Source organism: Penicillium daleae (genome assembly GCF_028827525.1).
Source record: "Penicillium daleae strain IBT 16125 chromosome Unknown utg000005l_segment0_segment0, whole genome shotgun sequence".
NCBI classification, from domain to species: domain Eukaryota; kingdom Fungi; phylum Ascomycota; class Eurotiomycetes; order Eurotiales; family Aspergillaceae; genus Penicillium; species Penicillium daleae.
In genome coordinates this window covers 1,616,503-1,635,877 of record NW_026623153.1, presented here as the reverse complement: position 1 = coordinate 1,635,877, position 19,375 = coordinate 1,616,503, and the positions used below count along the sequence as shown (strand labels likewise).

At 45.1% G+C, this 19,375-nt stretch overlaps 3 protein-coding genes across 3 annotated transcripts; 1 reads left to right on the top strand and 2 right to left on the bottom strand.

Annotated features, from left to right (window-relative positions):
• Window positions 1-5,582: 5,582 nt before the first annotated feature.
• N7458_004855 (uncharacterized protein) lies at window positions 5,583-6,229 on the bottom strand (the record flags this gene model as incomplete). The annotated part of the gene is made up of 2 exons (XM_056908237.1): window positions 5,583-5,987; window positions 6,203-6,229. 2 exons carry the CDS (start codon window positions 6,227-6,229, stop codon window positions 5,583-5,585), a joined length of 432 nt encoding a protein of 143 aa, XP_056766855.1.
• Window positions 6,230-7,611: 1,382 nt separating this feature from the next.
• N7458_004854 (uncharacterized protein) lies at window positions 7,612-8,411 on the top strand (the record flags this gene model as incomplete). The annotated part of the gene is made up of 2 exons (XM_056908236.1): window positions 7,612-7,868; window positions 8,072-8,411. The coding sequence occupies 2 exons, from the start codon at window positions 7,612-7,614 to the stop codon at window positions 8,409-8,411; spliced, it is 597 nt and encodes a 198-aa protein (XP_056766854.1).
• Window positions 8,412-15,704: 7,293 nt separating this feature from the next.
• Window positions 15,705-16,766, bottom strand: N7458_004853 (ankyrin repeat domain-containing protein; the record flags this gene model as incomplete). Its single annotated transcript, XM_056908235.1, has 1 exon — window positions 15,705-16,766. One exon carries the CDS (start codon window positions 16,764-16,766, stop codon window positions 15,705-15,707), a length of 1,062 nt encoding a protein of 353 aa, XP_056766853.1.
• Between the last annotated feature and the right edge of the window lie 2,609 nt (window positions 16,767-19,375).

Genomic DNA, 19,375 nt, shown 5'->3' with positions numbered 1-19,375 from the left:
GATATGCTTGATAACTGCGCGATTATTATGAACCACTCTCGTGTTTGTAAGCGTATAGTAAATGAGACCCAAACCGATAACGTTCGGTGGGTTCACGGGTAGCAAGGAGTATTTATGTATTTAAGATAGAGGAGCACGAGCTACGATCGATCTTGCCACAGCCACTTAGGGCCTCGGCCATAGAACGGGTGGCAAGACACGTTCAAAGCGTCATCTGCGAGGAAGATATTTATCTCTCCTCTCGAGAAGCGCCGGCGAAAGTCTAGGCCTTTCGCTCATGGTCCTATGAAATCGCGTTCCAAACCTGGTTATCGTCAACTAATTCGAGCAATTATCTGAGCTAAGTATGTGTACTTAACTAGTTAGTTAGTTAACTAGTTAAATGGTTTGTCATCTTCTGTACGCTGCTCATATAAGAAGTAAGAATGCGCACTTAGCTATATCTCTGCCATTTAACCAGCGTGTGAAAGTGTCACGCATATAGAGACCCTGCGTAGGATGTGACGAAAGACCGTAGGCGCCTAGTTATGAATCACCGAAGCTCCTTTTCCCGGTCAGAGCCAGCTTCGCTTCCCGGTACTTGCATCCTCCAATAGTATTATAGAAGGCGATACCACAGAAGGATGGGATTTCTTTGGGTCTCCGCATCCGAGTAGGGGTCTATTTGGGCCTTCGCCTGCGGGGTAGCTTAAAAATATTGAGGTCGACGTCTATAGTACCAAGGGGATGATGATTTTCAAAGTTGGGCAATGCATTGAGGCGTGAGGTGTATTAAGATACTAGTAATGTACCACGAGCTACAATCACGTTTACTGCCTGTGCCCTGAAACGAACGTAGTGAGAGGAAGGGAACTAATCAACGTGCTTGTCCGTGCGCGACCGCTGATCAGAGGCGCTTTTCTACGTTGGAGCCCTTCCGCCACGCACTCTCCTCATTTGGCCGCTTTTCGGTCGGGCATTTTTCCAGCCCCCTACGATTGAGAGTGATCAATTTACTCACGCGTTGGTAACACGGTAGACTGGAGCGAGGCCTAGTTAACACACCCGTGAGAAATAGTTCGAGTATTCCGACTGATCGATTTTGGAGAGGCAAGGTGGCGACATCACCTTGGCTATGTTCTCGTCGTGGTCGGTAGATCTGTGGGATACCTCGCGAGAGCCCCCCGCCCGCTAAGCACCACCATTCCCATCTCCCCGAGCAGATCTTGGTTTCTCCAAGCGGTGGATCCCAAACCACCGCTTGAATACTCATCCCCAGCACCGCGTAGAGGTGTCTGTCCATCGGTTGGGGGGTCACTACAGTATCCGATACCCATAGATTGTCATTTTGTTCCTCCCATCAATAATTGTAAGTGTCCCTCACGACCGTCTATCGATCTTGAATATAGCGCGTCGCTACATCAAGATGGAAGTCTCATCCTGCTGTAACCACCCGCCCAAAAAAACGGATGAATGTTGGGTTAATGTCAATATGATTTTTTGGCTGTTTTAGTGCGGCAGGATTCATGGCAGAAAATAGGCGGTCAGGTAGGCTTAGTCGGAGACTTTTGCGGTGCCACTGTACAAGTGCGATGATCTGAAGGCGTATGATTCACGTAAACCATGTTAGATGTAGAACCATTGTCGTTCGTGGTTCCCATTATTTTACGAGAGACGCATGCGGAAGTTGCTTGGGGCAATGTATATGGCTAGAACACGTCCATATTGGAGCCTACCTCGCAGTTGTGGCACGATAATATCCTGAAGAGGAAGAGCTGGGAATACTGGCCAATAAAAGACCAGAGACCTAACCTTGTACCATAGTTGTGGTATCCTCGGGTAATGGCCATAAAGCCTAGCCACTGAGATTTTATCACAAGCTTCATCAAGGCCCTTGGTAGGAGTCATTTTGTGTGTGTGGTATGAACTATCAAGTTCGTGTTCCAGTAAAGATAAGGTTATGGAAATTACTTTAGGATGGACTAGAAAAAGTACTGAAGTTTCACTCAAAGTCTAGAACAGCTTACGTTTTCAAGCGTAATGATATCCTAAATGCAGTGGCGTTCCAGGAGTATTTGCACCCCCCCCCCCCCCCCCCGGGGACATCCGCCCTACACCGCCTAGCAAATTGTACGCTGCAACACGTTTGCATCCCGCGAATTAGACGGTCTATAACTCTTGAACTTTCTATCCTTCGTCATATCGACAAGTAATCACATACTGTAGAATTATTTTATTACAAAGGAATTTCTCATGGTCAATTTATTAGAATTGGAAATATTGTTTTGTCGGGCAGAAAAATGACGGTGTGGAAGTACTAGGGTGCAAATACTCTTGAAATATGACTGTATAATCAGGCCCAGCCCCAGGGGGGCCAGTAAATACGTTCTGTCCCCCAAACTAGGTTAAATCTTAATATTTTTCTATTAGTTTCCTTTAAATATTTGAATAGCTCTATCTAGGCTATCATTCTGATAAATTAGATTCTAGGATTTCTAGGTAGAAAGGGTAAAACTGGGGGTTCTGATTTTGGTGGTGAGATTTTTGATGGAGGATGCCACCTTCCCGTCGGGTAGCCTATACCCTTTTCGGCCAGCTTTCCTTAGCATAGGTTTAGAGCTTTAGCTTTTAGGTAGGCATCTAACGGGCAATTCATGACTCGAGCCAGAGCCACTCAACGGTCGCAGGAAATTGACCACATGTACGGAAATCAAAGACGACCCGCCCAGTCGCAATCGGTGATTCAAAAATTTCCAGCATCTCTGGGTGAGCCAAAAGAAGGTATCGAAGTTAAGAGGCTTTTTGAAGTTTTTATTTTCGGCGACACTAGCATAGGACCTGGCAACCTATCCATTCATTAACGCGCGTTTAGCTCTGATTTCTTGGTCCAAGTCATATAGTTTGAACATCTGAAACTAACTAAAGTTGTTGTCTACTTCTTGCGACCTAGTGTCAAAGGCGGGCAACAGTTTCATTACAAGCACGATCCTCCCGGCCCCGTTTTAAACGTACTAGGGATCATCTGACTCTAAATACTGAACTACCTGGCCTCACAGCGACGCCGTCACTTTACAAGTTCAATGCTATAATCTACAATCCCGGTCTATAGCTTAACCGATGACGTCTCCAATCAGAGATATCCAATAGAGCAACTTCCGTTTGCGGCGTCATTATCGCAGCATTGTGCTTTATCACCATTGGTTATAGTACACACGCACCATTCATTTTATTCAATTACTAGTACCACGCGTTTCCATTGACTAGACGGCTAGAATAATCTAGACTCTTCTAGATCGAAATTGTTTTGTGGTTTTGTGTTAGACGTGCATCTGTTGGTATAGTGATACGTTCCCATCTACGTCAAGTCTAGTTTCCAGAGTCATCTTATCATTTGCTTTATACGTAGAGTTCACTCGTTCTCAGTGAAATCTACAAATAGGTAGGCGTAGTGCTAGTTTATAAATTTTCCCCTTTCTCTTGATTCCTCATTCATAATCTCACTATCTTATTCATCATAGCCATCGATTCACAGATTTCAGATCACTTCTATAAGCGTTTACACTATCTTTATTGACCACGATAACTCTATTGTGCTCTCCATTCTTACCAGCTTTCTCAAACGCAATGTTCAGGCTTCTGGTTCTTATCTTCCTTCCGCTAGGTCAGTTGTCTCAAGTGAATTTATTATATATAGGACTTCTAACATCTCTGTCCTCTATAGCTGTCTTTGCGTCACCCCAGACTGGCGGCGCTGGGGGTAACAGTGTTTGTGCACAGTGGTGTGCAGCAAACTTCCCAGGTAGCCCTGGTAGTCAATGCACCTCACTAGCTACAAAACAGCGAGGACCTTGCTATCAGTGCGGACCCCTGAAGACTACTGCGAGTGAGGAGCTATGCAGCGGAGCGTGCACTGACACATCAAATGACTCCAAAAATTGTGGGGCCTGTGGCAATATCGTATGTGTCAAGATATCTATTTCATTCCGTGACTTTTACTATAATCGAGCTAATGCTGTTCTAAGTGCCCACCAGATACGGCTTGCAAGGCTGGCGTGTGTCAATGTAACACACCCTCTACATGTAGCGTGGGTAATTTTAATTTATGTCCCGACGTCAATCCAGGCAGCTGCTACTGCGTCACCACACCGGAAGGAACAAATGTATGCGCAGAAGCGGATATATCCTGCAACTCTCCGTGCTCCAAATCCTCCGACTGCCAGCCAGGTTATGTGTGTGATATCAACGACTGCTGCCGAGGTGTTTGCGTTCAAGCCAATACCTGTTCTGATCCAACCGCTGCAGCAGCACTTTTCAAGGAGGCTCCCGCTCCGCAGGGACAAGATACGAACCGGAACATCCTGCATTGAGTCTTGAGCTCCTGCCTCTGCTGTATCAGCTGTGCAGTTTGGGAGGCAGATATGAGTAAAAAGTGATTTTCATATTATTTCCTGTAGGGCAATCAATTTAGGCACATGCCCAATTTAATTTTATGTTGGTAGCGCTACTGTGATACTTCGTTATGAGGCTATTCACAAATTGGTGCCTCAGGCTAGGGGTCCTAGGACCCGCCGAGGCGGAGGGCGTTCGGCGGTGAGTCGGTACCCCTTTGGCGGCGCAGCTAAGCGAGAAACCCGCTGCCCGCATACAGGCTATGCTAACTGCTTACACAACCTTTCAGCTTAGGCGCCCTATCCTCTTGTTAATCTCTATTATATTCCTGTCTTGTGTGAAGAGACTGTATATAAATTGGTGCTATGACCTAGGAGTGAGTTCCGAACTCCTCAAGAGACAGTCTTGTTGCGAATTTGACTTGGTGCTTTTCCTCCTTACCTGTGAAGAGCTAGAATTTCATGATGACTAGTATGCATCTTAGCGAATAGGAGTAATGGAATCAATAGTGGAAAATGAATGTATGATTGATTGAAGAAAAGAAGTAACTACCTCTTTAAGGTGGCCTTACTAGTGGAATCGGGACTTCGGGTTAAGAATTGCCGAGTCCTGCGGATTTGTAGGAACACATACAGAATGCGTACGAAAGGTGAAGTAGGTGGATCGGAAGGATTCTTAGTGGTAAGTAACCACTCCGTTTTCCTTGACATTACCTAATCAACCGGCCTTCTACCCTGCAAAGTAGATCTTTACAAGCGCTTAGTTATGGCTCATATATTTAGTGGAAAATGTGCTTCTCTAACATATAGGAGTATTGATGGCGCATCTAGCGCCACTATGCAGAGGAAGCAACAAGGAGCAGGAATAGGCTGTGGCACCATCCGCGAAAATCCAAACCGCTCCGCATCCGCTCCGCAGATTGCGGATATGGATACGATTGTGATATCCAACTATCCGCGCGGATTGGATGCGGATTTAAACTTCAAAAAGTTGGTTATCCGCGGATATCCAGCGGATTCAAAAACGGTACAAACATGCCAAGTCTCGTGACCTGATTTGGCATGCACATCTTATGCGGATTTGAAGGTAATATTCGGTACTACCAGTGTTTACTATTGTCTAATTAATTACATGTTCGTATAGAAACTATTTCTAATAACATATCGAACCAGTTCACTGTTCAACTGCTTCATTCAGCGCATTATATAGTTATACTATAGCCTGCCAATCTCGAATCCATCTGGTAGCCGTGGCTTCCGAATCCTTCCTGTCCGGGTCTGTGTACCATCGAATGATCTTTCCTCTAGCGGTGCACTATTACCGAGATCTAAACTATCCACAGGCCGCTTCAAGGAGCGAGAGATCGCCAGTTCATCTACATCATTATCGGAATCCTCCCCTTGTAACTGCTCTTGGCATCCTTCCTCTTCATTGTCACTAATCGGCTCCATGAACTCAAGTGATGGTGGAGATAGACGGCTCTGATCAAGCATAGCAGCTTCGCCAGATGAGAGATACTCCTTGATCATCTCGATCTCCGCTTGTTTCAGCTCAAATGTAGATGAAAAGTGATAGAGGATCTGATAGAGCATCAGACCCTTGATTGTGTCTGGCTTCAGCTACCCACAGCGATAACGACAGATATCGCGAGCACAATTGAACAAACGCTCTACCCCTGCTCCACTGGCCGGAATCGAGAGAATATCCCGTGCTATTCTAGCAAGCACTGGGAATTCCTGCTCATGTTCTTTCTAGTAAACACGTGGATTTCCTTTACTGAGCCCTACTCTTTTTATTAGATACAGTAGATAGATGAATTGAATAAGAGACTCACCTTTTGATAGATATCACGTACCTTCATCTTGCTGGCTATCAAATTCAATAGTAGGGAGTGTGGTTTATTGCTAGTCACAAAGCATTGCAAGTCTTTCATCCTCTATATCATCAATTTTCTCTGAGGTATCTGGTTGGTGAGCTTCCCTCTGAGCTTAGTGCTGATAAGATATAAACTTATTTCGAAATCCGTCTTGATACTGCTTCATAATATCAACATCACCACCTCTCCAATCCTTATTATCAAAGTATCCGTAGTGTAGAATACTTTATAGGGAGCCGGGGACGCTAACTATCTACTATCCTAACCACGAATTCTATATTTAAAAGAATCATTTTAGTTAAAAACCTCCTATACAGGCTCGTCGTACGATAAGCTATAGATCGTAAAAAAAAAATCACTGTGTAGTAGTCCGTGAGAGTCTTCCTTTAAGCTAACTCTATAGTGTCGGCTACTTCTTTTATAGCGAACCGGGGACTCCAGATACTTTTGCTCGTATAATAAAGTAGAGAAAAGGATATAATCTCTACTGAAGTGCCTTTAATATCAAAATAAGTCAGCAAACTAGTAGATATAAAGTTCCTATATAGAGGATCTAAGCCGTATAATAGTAGTAGGGAAGTTCTGTTATAATATAGTGAGTATACTTGCTACTATAGATCTAGTGTCAGACTCCGGTGTATCCTAAGATGGAGAGGATAGCGAGGGGAGTCCGCTGAGTAGCTAGGACCACGTGATAGAGAGAGAGACACGTGTAGGCAGTCAGCATAAGATAGATCTAGAAGGGATGAAGATTCCACCGCAGACAGAGTCACAGAGAGGGGTGTAGCACTAGGATAGCTAGTGGCTACGAGAAAGGTCTAAGATGAGGGGTCGTCTCAAATGAGGTGAGATTCAAAGAGATTGATTCAACTGCCTACACGTGTTACATAGAACATGAAGGGTAATAAATAGTCAGGATGGAAGGGCTGGTTAGGCAGCCCTTAGGCATAAATGAGTGGCATGATTCGGACCAGAAGGGTCCGGAATAAGCAAAGAGAAAGGAAGGACGGATGTTGTATCCGATGCTATCTAGGCCTAGAGAGGCCTAGCTGGATCTGTTGAAGATATGCTGAGATACGGGCTATACGAGCCGCATTTCTTCTGCAGAAGAGAGTTGGTGGCCTGACGGCTCAGGCTACCAACTAGGGTCATGTGACCCACAACCTTATAGGCTGACATCTAGCCCTGAGTAGTCTTCGTACGAAGGGCAGGATAGACAAAAATAATCTACTCTGTGTATTAATATAGTATATAAAGAGGAAGTATATAGACTAGTGCGTAGGAAGTTCCGTTATAGAGGATCTAAGCCGTATACCGGAGGTAGTGAAGTTCCTTCTATATTATAGTACGCTCAGAAACAGGTTGAAATGTTCCGAGACATGCTAGACTCGCTTGCCTCAAACGACAAATTTGAAATACATGACTTGGATACAATCATGATGGATGCGATCAGGAACAATGATACGCAATTCACCCTGGAGCTTCTTTCTCAGGGACTATCCCTGCTCCCAGATTACGCCTTGGAAGCAACGAAGTGGAAGGCGAAGAATGTTCTTGAATTGTTTTTCGAGAAAGGCTGGGATATCAACAAAGCAATAAGTGAAGCTCAACCCCCCTTACTCAGGTGAGTCCAACATCTCGTCTCCTATAAGGTATGATCCATAATTGCTAAACCTTTCCTAGTTTCGTTACCCAAGATCAGGACATGATGATCTAGCTACTGAATCGGGGGGCCGATCCGAATCAGAGATGTGGGATCGATTTGACTCTAATTTCGTACGCTGTCAAGGATGCCCCTATCTCAAATATTAAGCTCTTACTGGGCAGTGGAAGCGACACACAACAAGGCCAGCTTCTATTCCACGCGCTCGAACGAAAATCGGAAATCATTGAAGTTTTGCAGCTCCTTCTCAAAGAAGGTGCTTCGCTCAATGCTACAATGTATCAGAATCATTATCCCTCTTGGGCGCTTTACTTCTTCATGGGACTTGGTATTGTCTTACACAAGGCGGCGGAGCTTGGAAACGTTCAAGTTGTCAGCTTTTTGGTTAGTGAAGGAATAGGTCTAAGCATAAAAGACGCGAATGGCCTCACTGCGCTGGATTGTGCCCGGAATCTCGACAAAGTCGAAGTTGTGAAAATTCTCGAGGACTCGCTTAGTCATTGAAACATGGAAGGAGAGTTTTGGGAGACAGGAATACAGATGTTTAAACCTTGTGTTCTCGGTAACTGCGTAAGAATTAACGACCATATATTCTTACTTTAGCAAATCAGCCACGACTCCTCCCCACTTCTGTTATAGTCTCCCTCAAAAGTAAGGCAGCATGTTTAAACCCTAGTGACAGATCCTCCCCGTCACACGTCCAAATGTCGGATTTTTGGCAAACGGAGAGTACGAGCGAAGCGATAGTCTGTTCCAAGGTTAGAAAACACTGTCGAACACAAACTTTACGTGACTGACCCGTCCATATTTCGACTTCATTCATGGCTTGAGCATAAGACCCATAAACAGTCGCCTTTCTTTGATTGATCACGTCGGGCGTTAATTCGCCCCTTTTCACTTGTCGACGGAAGGCCTTAACTGCAATTACCGCCTCACAGAAGATGTACTTGCGGTATTGCAGATCTTGGGGTGATGTGAGCCAGTGACGTGACTTCATGAAGGCTTTATCCCTACGAAATGCTTCTCGGAGTTTCCGGAAAAATGACCAAGTCTCTCTCGTCTCCCAGAAGCTTTCAGCCACTATCCAATCTTTCAATCATTAGCTCCGTATATAAAATCATGGGTTTACTAATTGACGTACCATACTTTTCATAGCTTGGAGGCTCGCCGATGCACCCGTGATCATCCATGGCCATCACTGCTACTTCGGATGCAGGCTGTCAACCTTGTGTAAAGCACTGTAAGAACGGGAGTTTGTGGATTACGTATAGAGTTTCTCGAAATCGCGTTGACCAGAACACTCTTGGACTCTCTTTTTTGGTCCCACCACAAATATCTTAGCGTAGATGATCCACTGAGCAGGCCACACTAAGAACTGAGGGCCGCCATGAATTGCGACTTGTATGGTACAGTAGCCATCAATGTTTAAACCCTAGGAATCAAAACGCAGGCTGCAATCTTACGGCGGGAATATAATACGTTACAAAGATATACTTTTTCATTATCCTTAACTGTGTTGATATGTGCAGGGGCTGTCTGGTCTTTGGTCTTATTTCGATAGTCTGTCTCTAGAACACGATCTGTACCTAGTGTATCAATTTTGGTCCCAATTGTGGTGATTTTAGTTTGATATATCCAAATCGGCAATTTTGATGAATTCGGAGAGCCAATTTAGGTCAACTCAAGGGGCCAACTCGAGGGTTAAATAGATATTTCCAGTCTTTCATGTTTGGCTGATCTATGCCAGCGACCGTTTCTAATGGGCATTTCAACTTCCCCAAAGATCCCGTAATTTTCTCAGTAGAGAGTCCATTATTTTGGCTTGAGTGGCTAGCCCAAGTGTTCTTTTCCATACTCGGATCACATTGACCTGCCCGAACACCTTTTTGGATTGTGGTAGCCCAAATTTTTGACAAAATTGGTGGACTCTTCCTCATTTAGGCCCAAGAATTACTCAATGGCTATTTCATCACAATCGAAAGGCTCTGCCTGTGCCGAGATAGTTTTCGCGATTTGTATTGTAATATCAAGTAGATCTTTTCCAGGGGAAATGCTGGCTTGACGTCGACCGTTTAGTAGGGTGGACAAAAACCGTCATCCACCCAAGAAAGTGGTCATGCAGGCCATTAAGCCCCGACTGACGGAACAGCGAAAGTCCACGCCATAGCTATGATCATCCTGGGAGCAGGAGATAGTGTCATATTTTATATATGGTTTCTCTTGTGCAGTATGGATGGATGGATGGATGGGATGGTTCCATTTACACTGACCCCTCCCTAAAGACGCCTGAGCCTTTCGATTCTTGAGAACGTCTTAGCTGCAGCTGAAAATTGGATTATTCCTCCCGCAATTGTCAGTGGAAATTCATCCCTGACGCCAGTTCTGGAAATCATTATTCCTGATTCTCTACAGTACTACAGATACTCAAATTTGTTCTGGCAGTCTACGGAGAACAAGCTCCTAGGAGATATCCTTTGTTGATCTATTAACCCTGTAACATGCAAGGTCCTCGCCTGATTGGAATGTTATGCAGAACAACCTGGGCCTCCTTTGCCAATCTGATTGTCATATAGATTTGTACGTACATTGTATTTTTCCGGTACTTCGGTGAGGTTTGTGCTAGACTAGCTTATGCAGCTCGCATCACTTCATATCTCACCACACTTCATATATGATTATGGGTCATGATTACCCGACCTTCAGATTGGCTACATTGTCTCCATGTCGTCGGGTCTTGCGTGGTTTGTCTTCGGGCCCGTGCAACGGAGTTGCTGGCTCACAAAGCTCAATGGACCAGATGATGACAGCCGGACGTAGGCGATTAGGCGATACGCAGATATGCGGTTCCCCAAAGATACCAACAACGCTGTTCAATGTGGCTTTTGGATCAGTTGGAGGAGCTGGCGAGTCATTCGTGCGGTGGTACCCTGCACGCTACATTAGTCGCAGAATCGATTGGCGCACACAGGCCTTGTCTGAATGCCATCCTGCCTGAGTATTATGCCGTCTAAGCTTGAAACTTGCCTTAGCACGCCTAGCTTGCAGTTAGCAGAATATGGAATCCAACAGCCGCCCCTGGTATTGACCTCAGTCACGAAGTGCTTCAAGCGCTGTCTGGAGACGCCTGTCACGCTGGCCACGTAGAGATTTCCTGGGAGGTTTTTGATGAGCAAGTCTATGAGTTTGATGCTGGTACGTCAAACAATGTTGAGATTGCCACCGCTCAGCTTTCGCCTTCGTCCGGGACTCCGACATGGATGGCGGCAGGCTCATCCGCTAGCTATACTCCTGGCCCATGCATAACCTGTGTGGAAAACGAATGGAAATGCGGTGGTAATGTGCTTGAGCAGTGCATCGGCAGTACCTGGACCCCGCGTGTTACTTGTGCGGTGAGTACCAGCTGCCAGGGCGGTTCTAACCCTTATTGCGCTTAAGCCTATAAATGCTGGACAAACGCGGATTCTGTTGAGGATAAGCCTGAGACGATCCACGGCACCTGCATGAAGGCTTTTTGCCGTAGGGGGAATCTTCAACAGATTCATACTTGGAATTTTTTTACTTGTATCAGGCAAAATGTGAATGCAAAAAGCGGACGGGAATGCCAGAAAACGAAATATAAATGGAAATCATCCGTCTAGACGGCGGGTTCTTCGCGTAGCCAGCACGGTACAAGGCTCCCTCACGCAAAGCTTGAAATGATTGAAGACATGATATGATATGACAGCAAGCTGATACGATATGGCATTGTATGCAAGGATGGGGCTAATCTACCAAGGGGAACCAATCCAAAAAGATGAGTTGAATTAAGTTGAAGAAAAGAAGAAAAGAGCGGATGCTGCGAGGACATGTTAGGGTGTCCTTGCTTACATGAGTAGGGTAAAGGGGGGTGAAAGTCCCGATTCTCGGAGTGTCGAGGATCCCCTAGTACAAACATAGAAATCACGACGCAAATGAAACTAAACTATTTTGTGTGTATTTTAATACTCCACATTCCTCGACATATGATATTGAGCAAATCACCAACCACCTCGCAAATGGACAAAGCTGCTGAATGTGTTAAATTTAGCTCTCAGCTAGACCAAGTCCGATTGGTCTATGTCAGGAAAATGGTGATCGGCATCGGATTGGCTTAAACGGTACATCTTGAGGTTTCCGAAGATATGGTATTCGGTATTGGGATTAGCGTACTTTTGGCCACCTTTCGCAAACTCGGATATGTATTATCAGGTGTCGGAGCAAGTCAAAGCAGTATGCGGCAGAGCGAATGGGAGCAAAGAGATGTGTATTCTCGGTGGTTGTCCAACATCCGAAAAGGGGGGCACATGATCTAACTAAATGTGGCTAGCAGCTAGCTGGACGATACTAGTGGACCATTTGTTCTGACATCAGGGATGCCCCGTATAGCTATGGAAATACAGTGGATTTACTAGGTGTTGGTATCACCAGCTAGGTACTGTGTATCCGTCCGTGCCTTTCTGCCCACCCAAACCGCTCCCCGCTTTGGGTGCGCCACCCATTCTTCGTAGTCACTGGTTCTTCGTATATTTTGATGCCAAATCGTAGATTTCATCAACAAACTAGCTAATTATCAATAAAAAATAGCTCTCCTGCCTCTCTACCCTCCCTCTCGGCCTGAATTGCCCGTTGAATACTCTCCTCCGATCTCTGTGTGGGCGCGTAGCCATAAAGCTTCTTGAACTGCTTAGCTAGCTTCCGCTCCTCCTTCGCTTTTTCTTCTTCCTTCCTGGTTACAATTGACCGATTCGCATCGCGTGTGCGCAATCTACCAGTCTGGCTAAGCGGTTTAACCTGCCGCTTAGTGTATGTGCGACGTACTGGCGTTTGTGCGGCTCTAATTCGCCGAATTGTATCGCGCGTCATCTCAAGCTCCTCGGTTATCTCCCGCTGGTGCGCCATTATCTTCGTGAGATTTCGCTGCATCTTCTCCGAGAGATCATCAAGATATTTGGTAATCTTCGCATGGTTCTTTTCTAGTGCTTCAATAGATTTTGGAGGGCTATTTTCAATACTAGAAGATGCGAGATTTGGTGGTGGTGATAGTGATGGTGTATGCGATCCCCATGAGCGAAGCTCCGGGGCGTAGAGATCAGGAATTACTAGCTGATTAGCAAGATTTTCAACAATCTTACTACCATCAACCGGCCAAATACCACGATCTTTGAAGGAATAATTCGCTGGGTTAAGGCTTTCTTGCGAGTTGGCCCGATAATCGCGAGGAAATCCGATTTCCCATACGGTTGGCCGCCCCAGAACGATAGATCGTTATTCATTAACCGAAATTGCTGTTTATAATTCAGAAAGGGCTTTCCGTCAAGTGGCTGGCAAAGATGCGTTGAATGCGGTAGAAATGCGAATGGGATAATATGATTCTCCTCGCATTTACTAAGAAATTCGAGGGTAAGGTGCGCACCATGACCATCGAATATAAGATAGCGCTTTTCGCCACGCTTTAGACGGTCGGGAGTAGCTGTAGATTTAATAAAATAGCTTAGCCAGGCTAGAGCTAATTCATCAGGAATCCAGCCGTTCGGAGACATTGCAGTAATCGTATCTATCGGTAGGTTTTCGCTACCGTAGAACCAGGCCTCCATGAAATTTTGACCAGAGCTTTTGAATATAAAGAGCGGATCCATAAGCCACCCATCCGCAGCAATACACTCAACCGCGGTGATAGTTTCACCCCTCTCTGCTTCAGCTAGGTCAGGGCAAGATGATTTAGCCCCAATAACGTTTCGGGCGCGCCCTTGACCAGGTTGAAAGCCACATTCATCGAAGTTGTATACTAGCCGGGCGGGGACGTTATGGAGGAGCCTTTCAAGTAGGTCGTACCAGTGCTGAAGAAGGCCTGAATCCTCGGCTTGGATTCGCTTCAGTTCCTTGGTCTTTTACTTCACTGGGGCTAGATTTAGGTGCTTAGGTAGACGTGCTTCAAAGCGATACGCCCACATCTTGCTAACCTGTCTATCCTGGCCCGCCCGCTCTAGTGCACGATTCGCCCACGCTTGTATAAGCCCTGCAGTAGGTGGTAGATTCTACGCATACATTTGGACTATCCAATTAGTCAAGGCCTTCTCCTGGTATGGCTGTAGAGCATGCTTCTGCGATTTGGTAGAAGTAATTGGCAACTTAGCCTTTTTGACGCGACTAAAGAGTGTAGTGTATGACACGTTGAATTCACGCGCAATCTTCGCGATATTCGTCTTCTTTTTAGCCATGGCGGCTGCGAAGGCTTCGGCCATGCGAGATTCGTCAAAATCAGAAGATTTAGGCATGTTGGGTGGTTGAGATAGCCGATTGTAGAGGAGATTTAGAAATCTACGAAGAACCAGTGACTACGAAGAATGGGTGGCGCACCCAAAGCGGGTAGCGGTTTGGGTGGGCAGAAAGGCACGGATACACAGTTAAGTGGACAGCATGTATGCTCCAAAAGCAGAAAGTAAATTGATTGATGTAGATAGATGTGTCTTCCAAGTCAGGTTGGAAGATACCCCTGAATCCCATACGGCGGGATTCGCAGCTTAGCGCAAGGTTACGTACACCAAGCACAGACATGTTGTCTTTGCTTCTGACGGGAGGATATGTCCCGACACTAGGCGATTAACGCAACGGAATCAAAAAGGGGAAATACTAAATGACGAGGTGAAAAGAGTGTTTATTCTTGTTCTCTAGAACTGCTGGGGGTCGAGGGGGTTAAAATACCCTCGAGAATACCTGTGACTTGGAGAATACATATCCGAGTTTGCGAAAGGTGGCCAAAAGTACGCGTAATCCCAATACCGAATACCATATCTTCGGAAACCTCATGATGTACCGTTTAAGTCTTAACCCCTTCGACCCCCAGCAGTTCTAGAGAACAGAATCAACCCTCTTTTCATCTCATCATTTGGTATTTCCCTTTATTGATTCCGTTGCCCCAATGGCCTAGTAAATCCATTGTATTTCTATACAGGGCGTTCCTGATAAAAAGTCTCCCACCATTGAATGTTCTTACTGTACCCGGTAACAATTTAGCGAATCTTCAACATGCCTTAATATGAGTCAATATAAAGGCAAAGCGGGCATTGCCAGGGTGTTTTCTTTTGGGCACAGAGCTTAACGGAGCCTCCATCAGTCCGAGCTTAGATGATACGGCGAAGCCATAGTTGATATGTATACAGATGACTGTACTGTTTTCAAGCCACGATCTGCAGCTAACCTGAATATTCACTACCGCGTCTTTGGATAGGGTTGGAGAATTATTTTCTGAGTGGACGAAGGGGAATCTGATATCGAATACGGCAGTACGGATTGATTCAAATTATCCTGGGAGTTACCGTATCCAAAACCCGATGGCTAAGACTTACCAGAATCGTTCAAAACGACTAACTCGAGACAGGGGACAAAAGTTGTCAAAGCGGAGAAATCTAGTATGAGATTGTACGCCTAGTGGGGAGGAAAACAGCCAACGGAATCAGATGAATTAGATCGATTGATTAGACCAAAAGGAAAACAAGCAAAAGAGGAAAAATAGGGGCAGGTTGAGCTATCCCCAGGCGGTGTAGCCGAGTACTCTGGTGACTTGACCAGTGTCTGCGAAATACCCGCAAATACTAGCAAAGTACATACAAAAAGGCGGTAGGGATTCGACCAATCCCGAGTCACTGTAATAAAAGAGAGTCCACATTCTTGACAAAAGTATTATCTGTTTTATGTTGCTATATAGTCATTCCCAAATTTCCGAGGCCAGTTGATATTATCGAATTTCGCCGACCTCATCCTCGTCATCAACGCTTCAGATTACCCATTTTCGTTTTGGCAACAGAAGTCTTCAATCCAGTCTCTCCAAGCAGCCCGGTTCCTTTTTGGAACGGCACACAAAAACTTACTTTTCAGGATGAAGCTTTCGCAGTCTGCCATTATAGAACAATGCTGCAGATGCTCGGGAAGGATATCTTTCCACTTAACCAGAACATAGGTCGGCCGCGTAAGAGGCCCCCTACATTGAGATCCGTGACTCGACGATTTAGAATATGGTGCGACCACAGCAACGACTTTCTCGATGTTATTGAAGTTGTATTGGTATTGAGCCACGCTGCTCTTCAATGGTATGTCTAGTATTGTTTCCTTGCTGCCCGAGACTTCAGGAAGATTCTCAAGCTCGGAAAGACCCCATTCTTTTGCCTTGCCAATCTCGTAATGACCCGATTGGCCAATTTGGTAGATCCTTCGCTGGTGATTCTTCATTGGGTTGCTGTTGTACCATGCAACTGGAACACCAACAGGCTCTTTTTCGTCCTGTGATCTCACTCGCCTTTCAATCACATCCGTGGGTTTCTTTGATTCCTTATTCAACAGACCAACGTGTTCGGGATCCGCACCACACTGCACAAGGATGAGGCAGAACTCCTTTGAGCTATTGAAAGCATAGGAAAGTGATTTGTTAAGCTGTGGTCTGTTTGCAAAACTGGCCAGACGCCTTAATATTTCAACTTTTCTTTCACTCTCTCCCATCATGATGCACTCTAGTGCAGAGACGTCGCAGTTATTACGCATCGCAACATCAGCGCCGTAGTCAATCAAGCAGGAAATAACTCTTTCATCTCCTCGATAGCATGCATCCATGAGAGGCGTAAACCCAAGGCGGTCCCTCCGGTTGACTTCGGCTCTAGCACGGACGAGCGTATGGACAATGGACGTGGAAGCTGTTGATATTGCATATGACAGTGCTGTATTACCAAGCTCATCAAGCTGATCTATGTAGATCATTTTCTGCGACTTTTCCTTGTCCTGAAGGACAATATCGATTGTTTCGACAATTTCCATATCCTGCCTCAGTACAGCTACGTGTAGCGTAGTCATTGCCATGTTGTTTGTGTCAAAGATTGCACATGGACTGTGTCTGAGGTATTGATTTGCTGCTTCGTAACTGCGGCAATTAAGCAAACTATGAAATATTGGCCAGTTGTACTCTGCACATCCGCGAACAATCTCTCGAAAGACATCATCCGACAGCTTTGTCCTTGAATTGACTGCTATAAGCGAGTCGATATCTCGAAGTATCGACGGCTCAGAACGGATTGCATGCTGTACGATGCATTGCAACCAGCTCTTGGGCCAAGAATGCCGCGCGAATAGTGTTATGAGACCATCAAGGTTTCTGAGTGTTGGTCCGACTGTACGTTTGAGAAACTCCAAAGAAGACAGGAAAAACTCCCATCGACAAAATACGAAGGAGCCCACGTCTTCCACAGGAAGATAGTCCAGGATATCGTACAACAATTCGATAGGAAGTGAAAAGATATATGTCTTTGAGATCTCCTCATAATCCATAGTAGGTCTTTTTGCTACTATTGAATCAAGTCCAAACGATATCTCCAACTAGTCGCAATCGGTCCGTGTCTGGCACTTCCTATTATCACTTTCGTTTCGGTAAAGCGCAAACCACGCTCACCGTCTTTGCCAATGACAGTAAAGATTGGTCATTACATCTATTAGAAAATGTATGTTCGCAATACGTATACCCGAAGAATTGGATCAGAATTAATATAATGGGTTTCTCTGGGCCAGGACGGAAAGGTAAACTCGAAATCTACGCATCATGTGTTGCGGAAGAAACCAAGTACCGTATACTCAATCATGGTTTCCCATTCTAGAGCCCTTGCAATTATGCATTACTTTTCGACCACAAGCTGCGGTGGAGGAAACATGTCCGGCGGGTTGTCAAGCGAACCACCAAGGTCAATATTGTAACGGGCTTGTCCCAGAATTCTCCAGCAAAGGGTCATACAATGATGCACTTATACTCATCACCGTTTCCGTGATTTATGGGATCGCTGTTGTTCAATTTGTGTGCACATGATAAGCGCCGCTCATTTCGGGATTAATCTCTCTACAGGGATATCACACGGACAATTTTCATCGCTATAATCGCATACCATGCACGAAAAGACGAATATGAAGAGTTTAAATATTTTCTAGTTCCTAATATCGGGCTCATCCCACTAAAAACGACCAAGTCTGTTCAGCAATCATCGAATTCTGCTGAGTTAAACGTAAGTTGAAACACGCCACATATTTTTGAAAGCTGTTAGGCATACTTCAACAGATAAATTTTTTCCTAGGAGCTTGATTGGGTCTCGTTACTGACAGAATGCTTCGGTGCTTGCGTCGCTGAAAAACAGTTGCTAATATGAGCAGTTAGAGTCATATGATTGGCGGCCTTGGATGACCACCAGATGTGTGTATTTATAATCTGCGTGCAAGATACTAGCGGAAACATTTTGCTGTGCTGGTTAGTGATTACCTTATTTAACAATTAAATCCTTCCGGCAAAACATTTGAACCGTGTCAATGGAGGAAAGCATATTAAAAATGGCAGAATGACCAGAAGAGTGACTGGATGATAGACAAAGAATATTTCTTCGCAGTAACAGGTATACTGTTCTATTTAGTAGCATCATGCCACAACTTCGAATATTGAACAGCGCGTATAGTGAAGTTTGCCTGGGTTATTGGTAGGTGGGGCGTAGGCGACGCTCGTTTTGCGTTTCCTTTGTTTATTATGCTTGCGTGGCCGGGTCTGTCTTGCTCCAATATATGCTGCTAAGCGGGTGTGCTGTCGGGCCTGCCCTGCCGACAGCTTCAAGGCCGTTACCAGCCTACTGAACAACTGTTTCATAGGGCTAACTAGGCGAGATTCCTGAGTGGTTGTTTGACAATATTACAGGTGCAAGTGAGCTACATCGTGCAAATGAATTCATCATCATCATCGTCATCGTCGTCACCATTGCAAGAAAGTTGTCTTGAACAAGGAATATCTAAGGAAATATTACCCCATACAAATCATTATGAAAGTATAGTGACTACTTTAATAGTAATATAACTAGCAGAATTTGCCATTACAAGTTAGTGGACTGTTTAATCAGTCAAAAGGATTCCGCAGTGGAGGAATAGGGTATACTGTCAAGAGTTCATTTGCTCTGTCTAAGAAGAAGGGTTATACCTGCTAACGAACCAGTTTAATTTGGTCAATGGGTTGTGAGTGCAAATGACAAGGTTACTGTAAACAGAAGACACAGATTTGAATTATGTAAAATGGAATGGACGGTCTTGAACAGGGTTGAGCAAGTTGAATCTGAAGCTACCTATTGAATATCTCGACTACATGAAACGCGGTGTTTTATTTGGCCCATCAGTTTTTAAACTGACTATCCAGTTATTCCACGACCACTACTAGCTTCTTGCACATGTTTTATGTTATTGACGAGATAGCGTGTGAATTAAACGCAATGATGAATTACACAGGTACATTTCGAACATTGTTGATGATTTTGGATTATTAACAGTTGTTGCCAGATTCCACAAGGGAGGGGCAAAATGTCGTGTAAAACTTGGACGGATCTTGGCTTCCTCAGCCTGAACTGAGTAATAGTCTCCAGCACCACGAAGAGGCGTCTGTCAATAGCTGG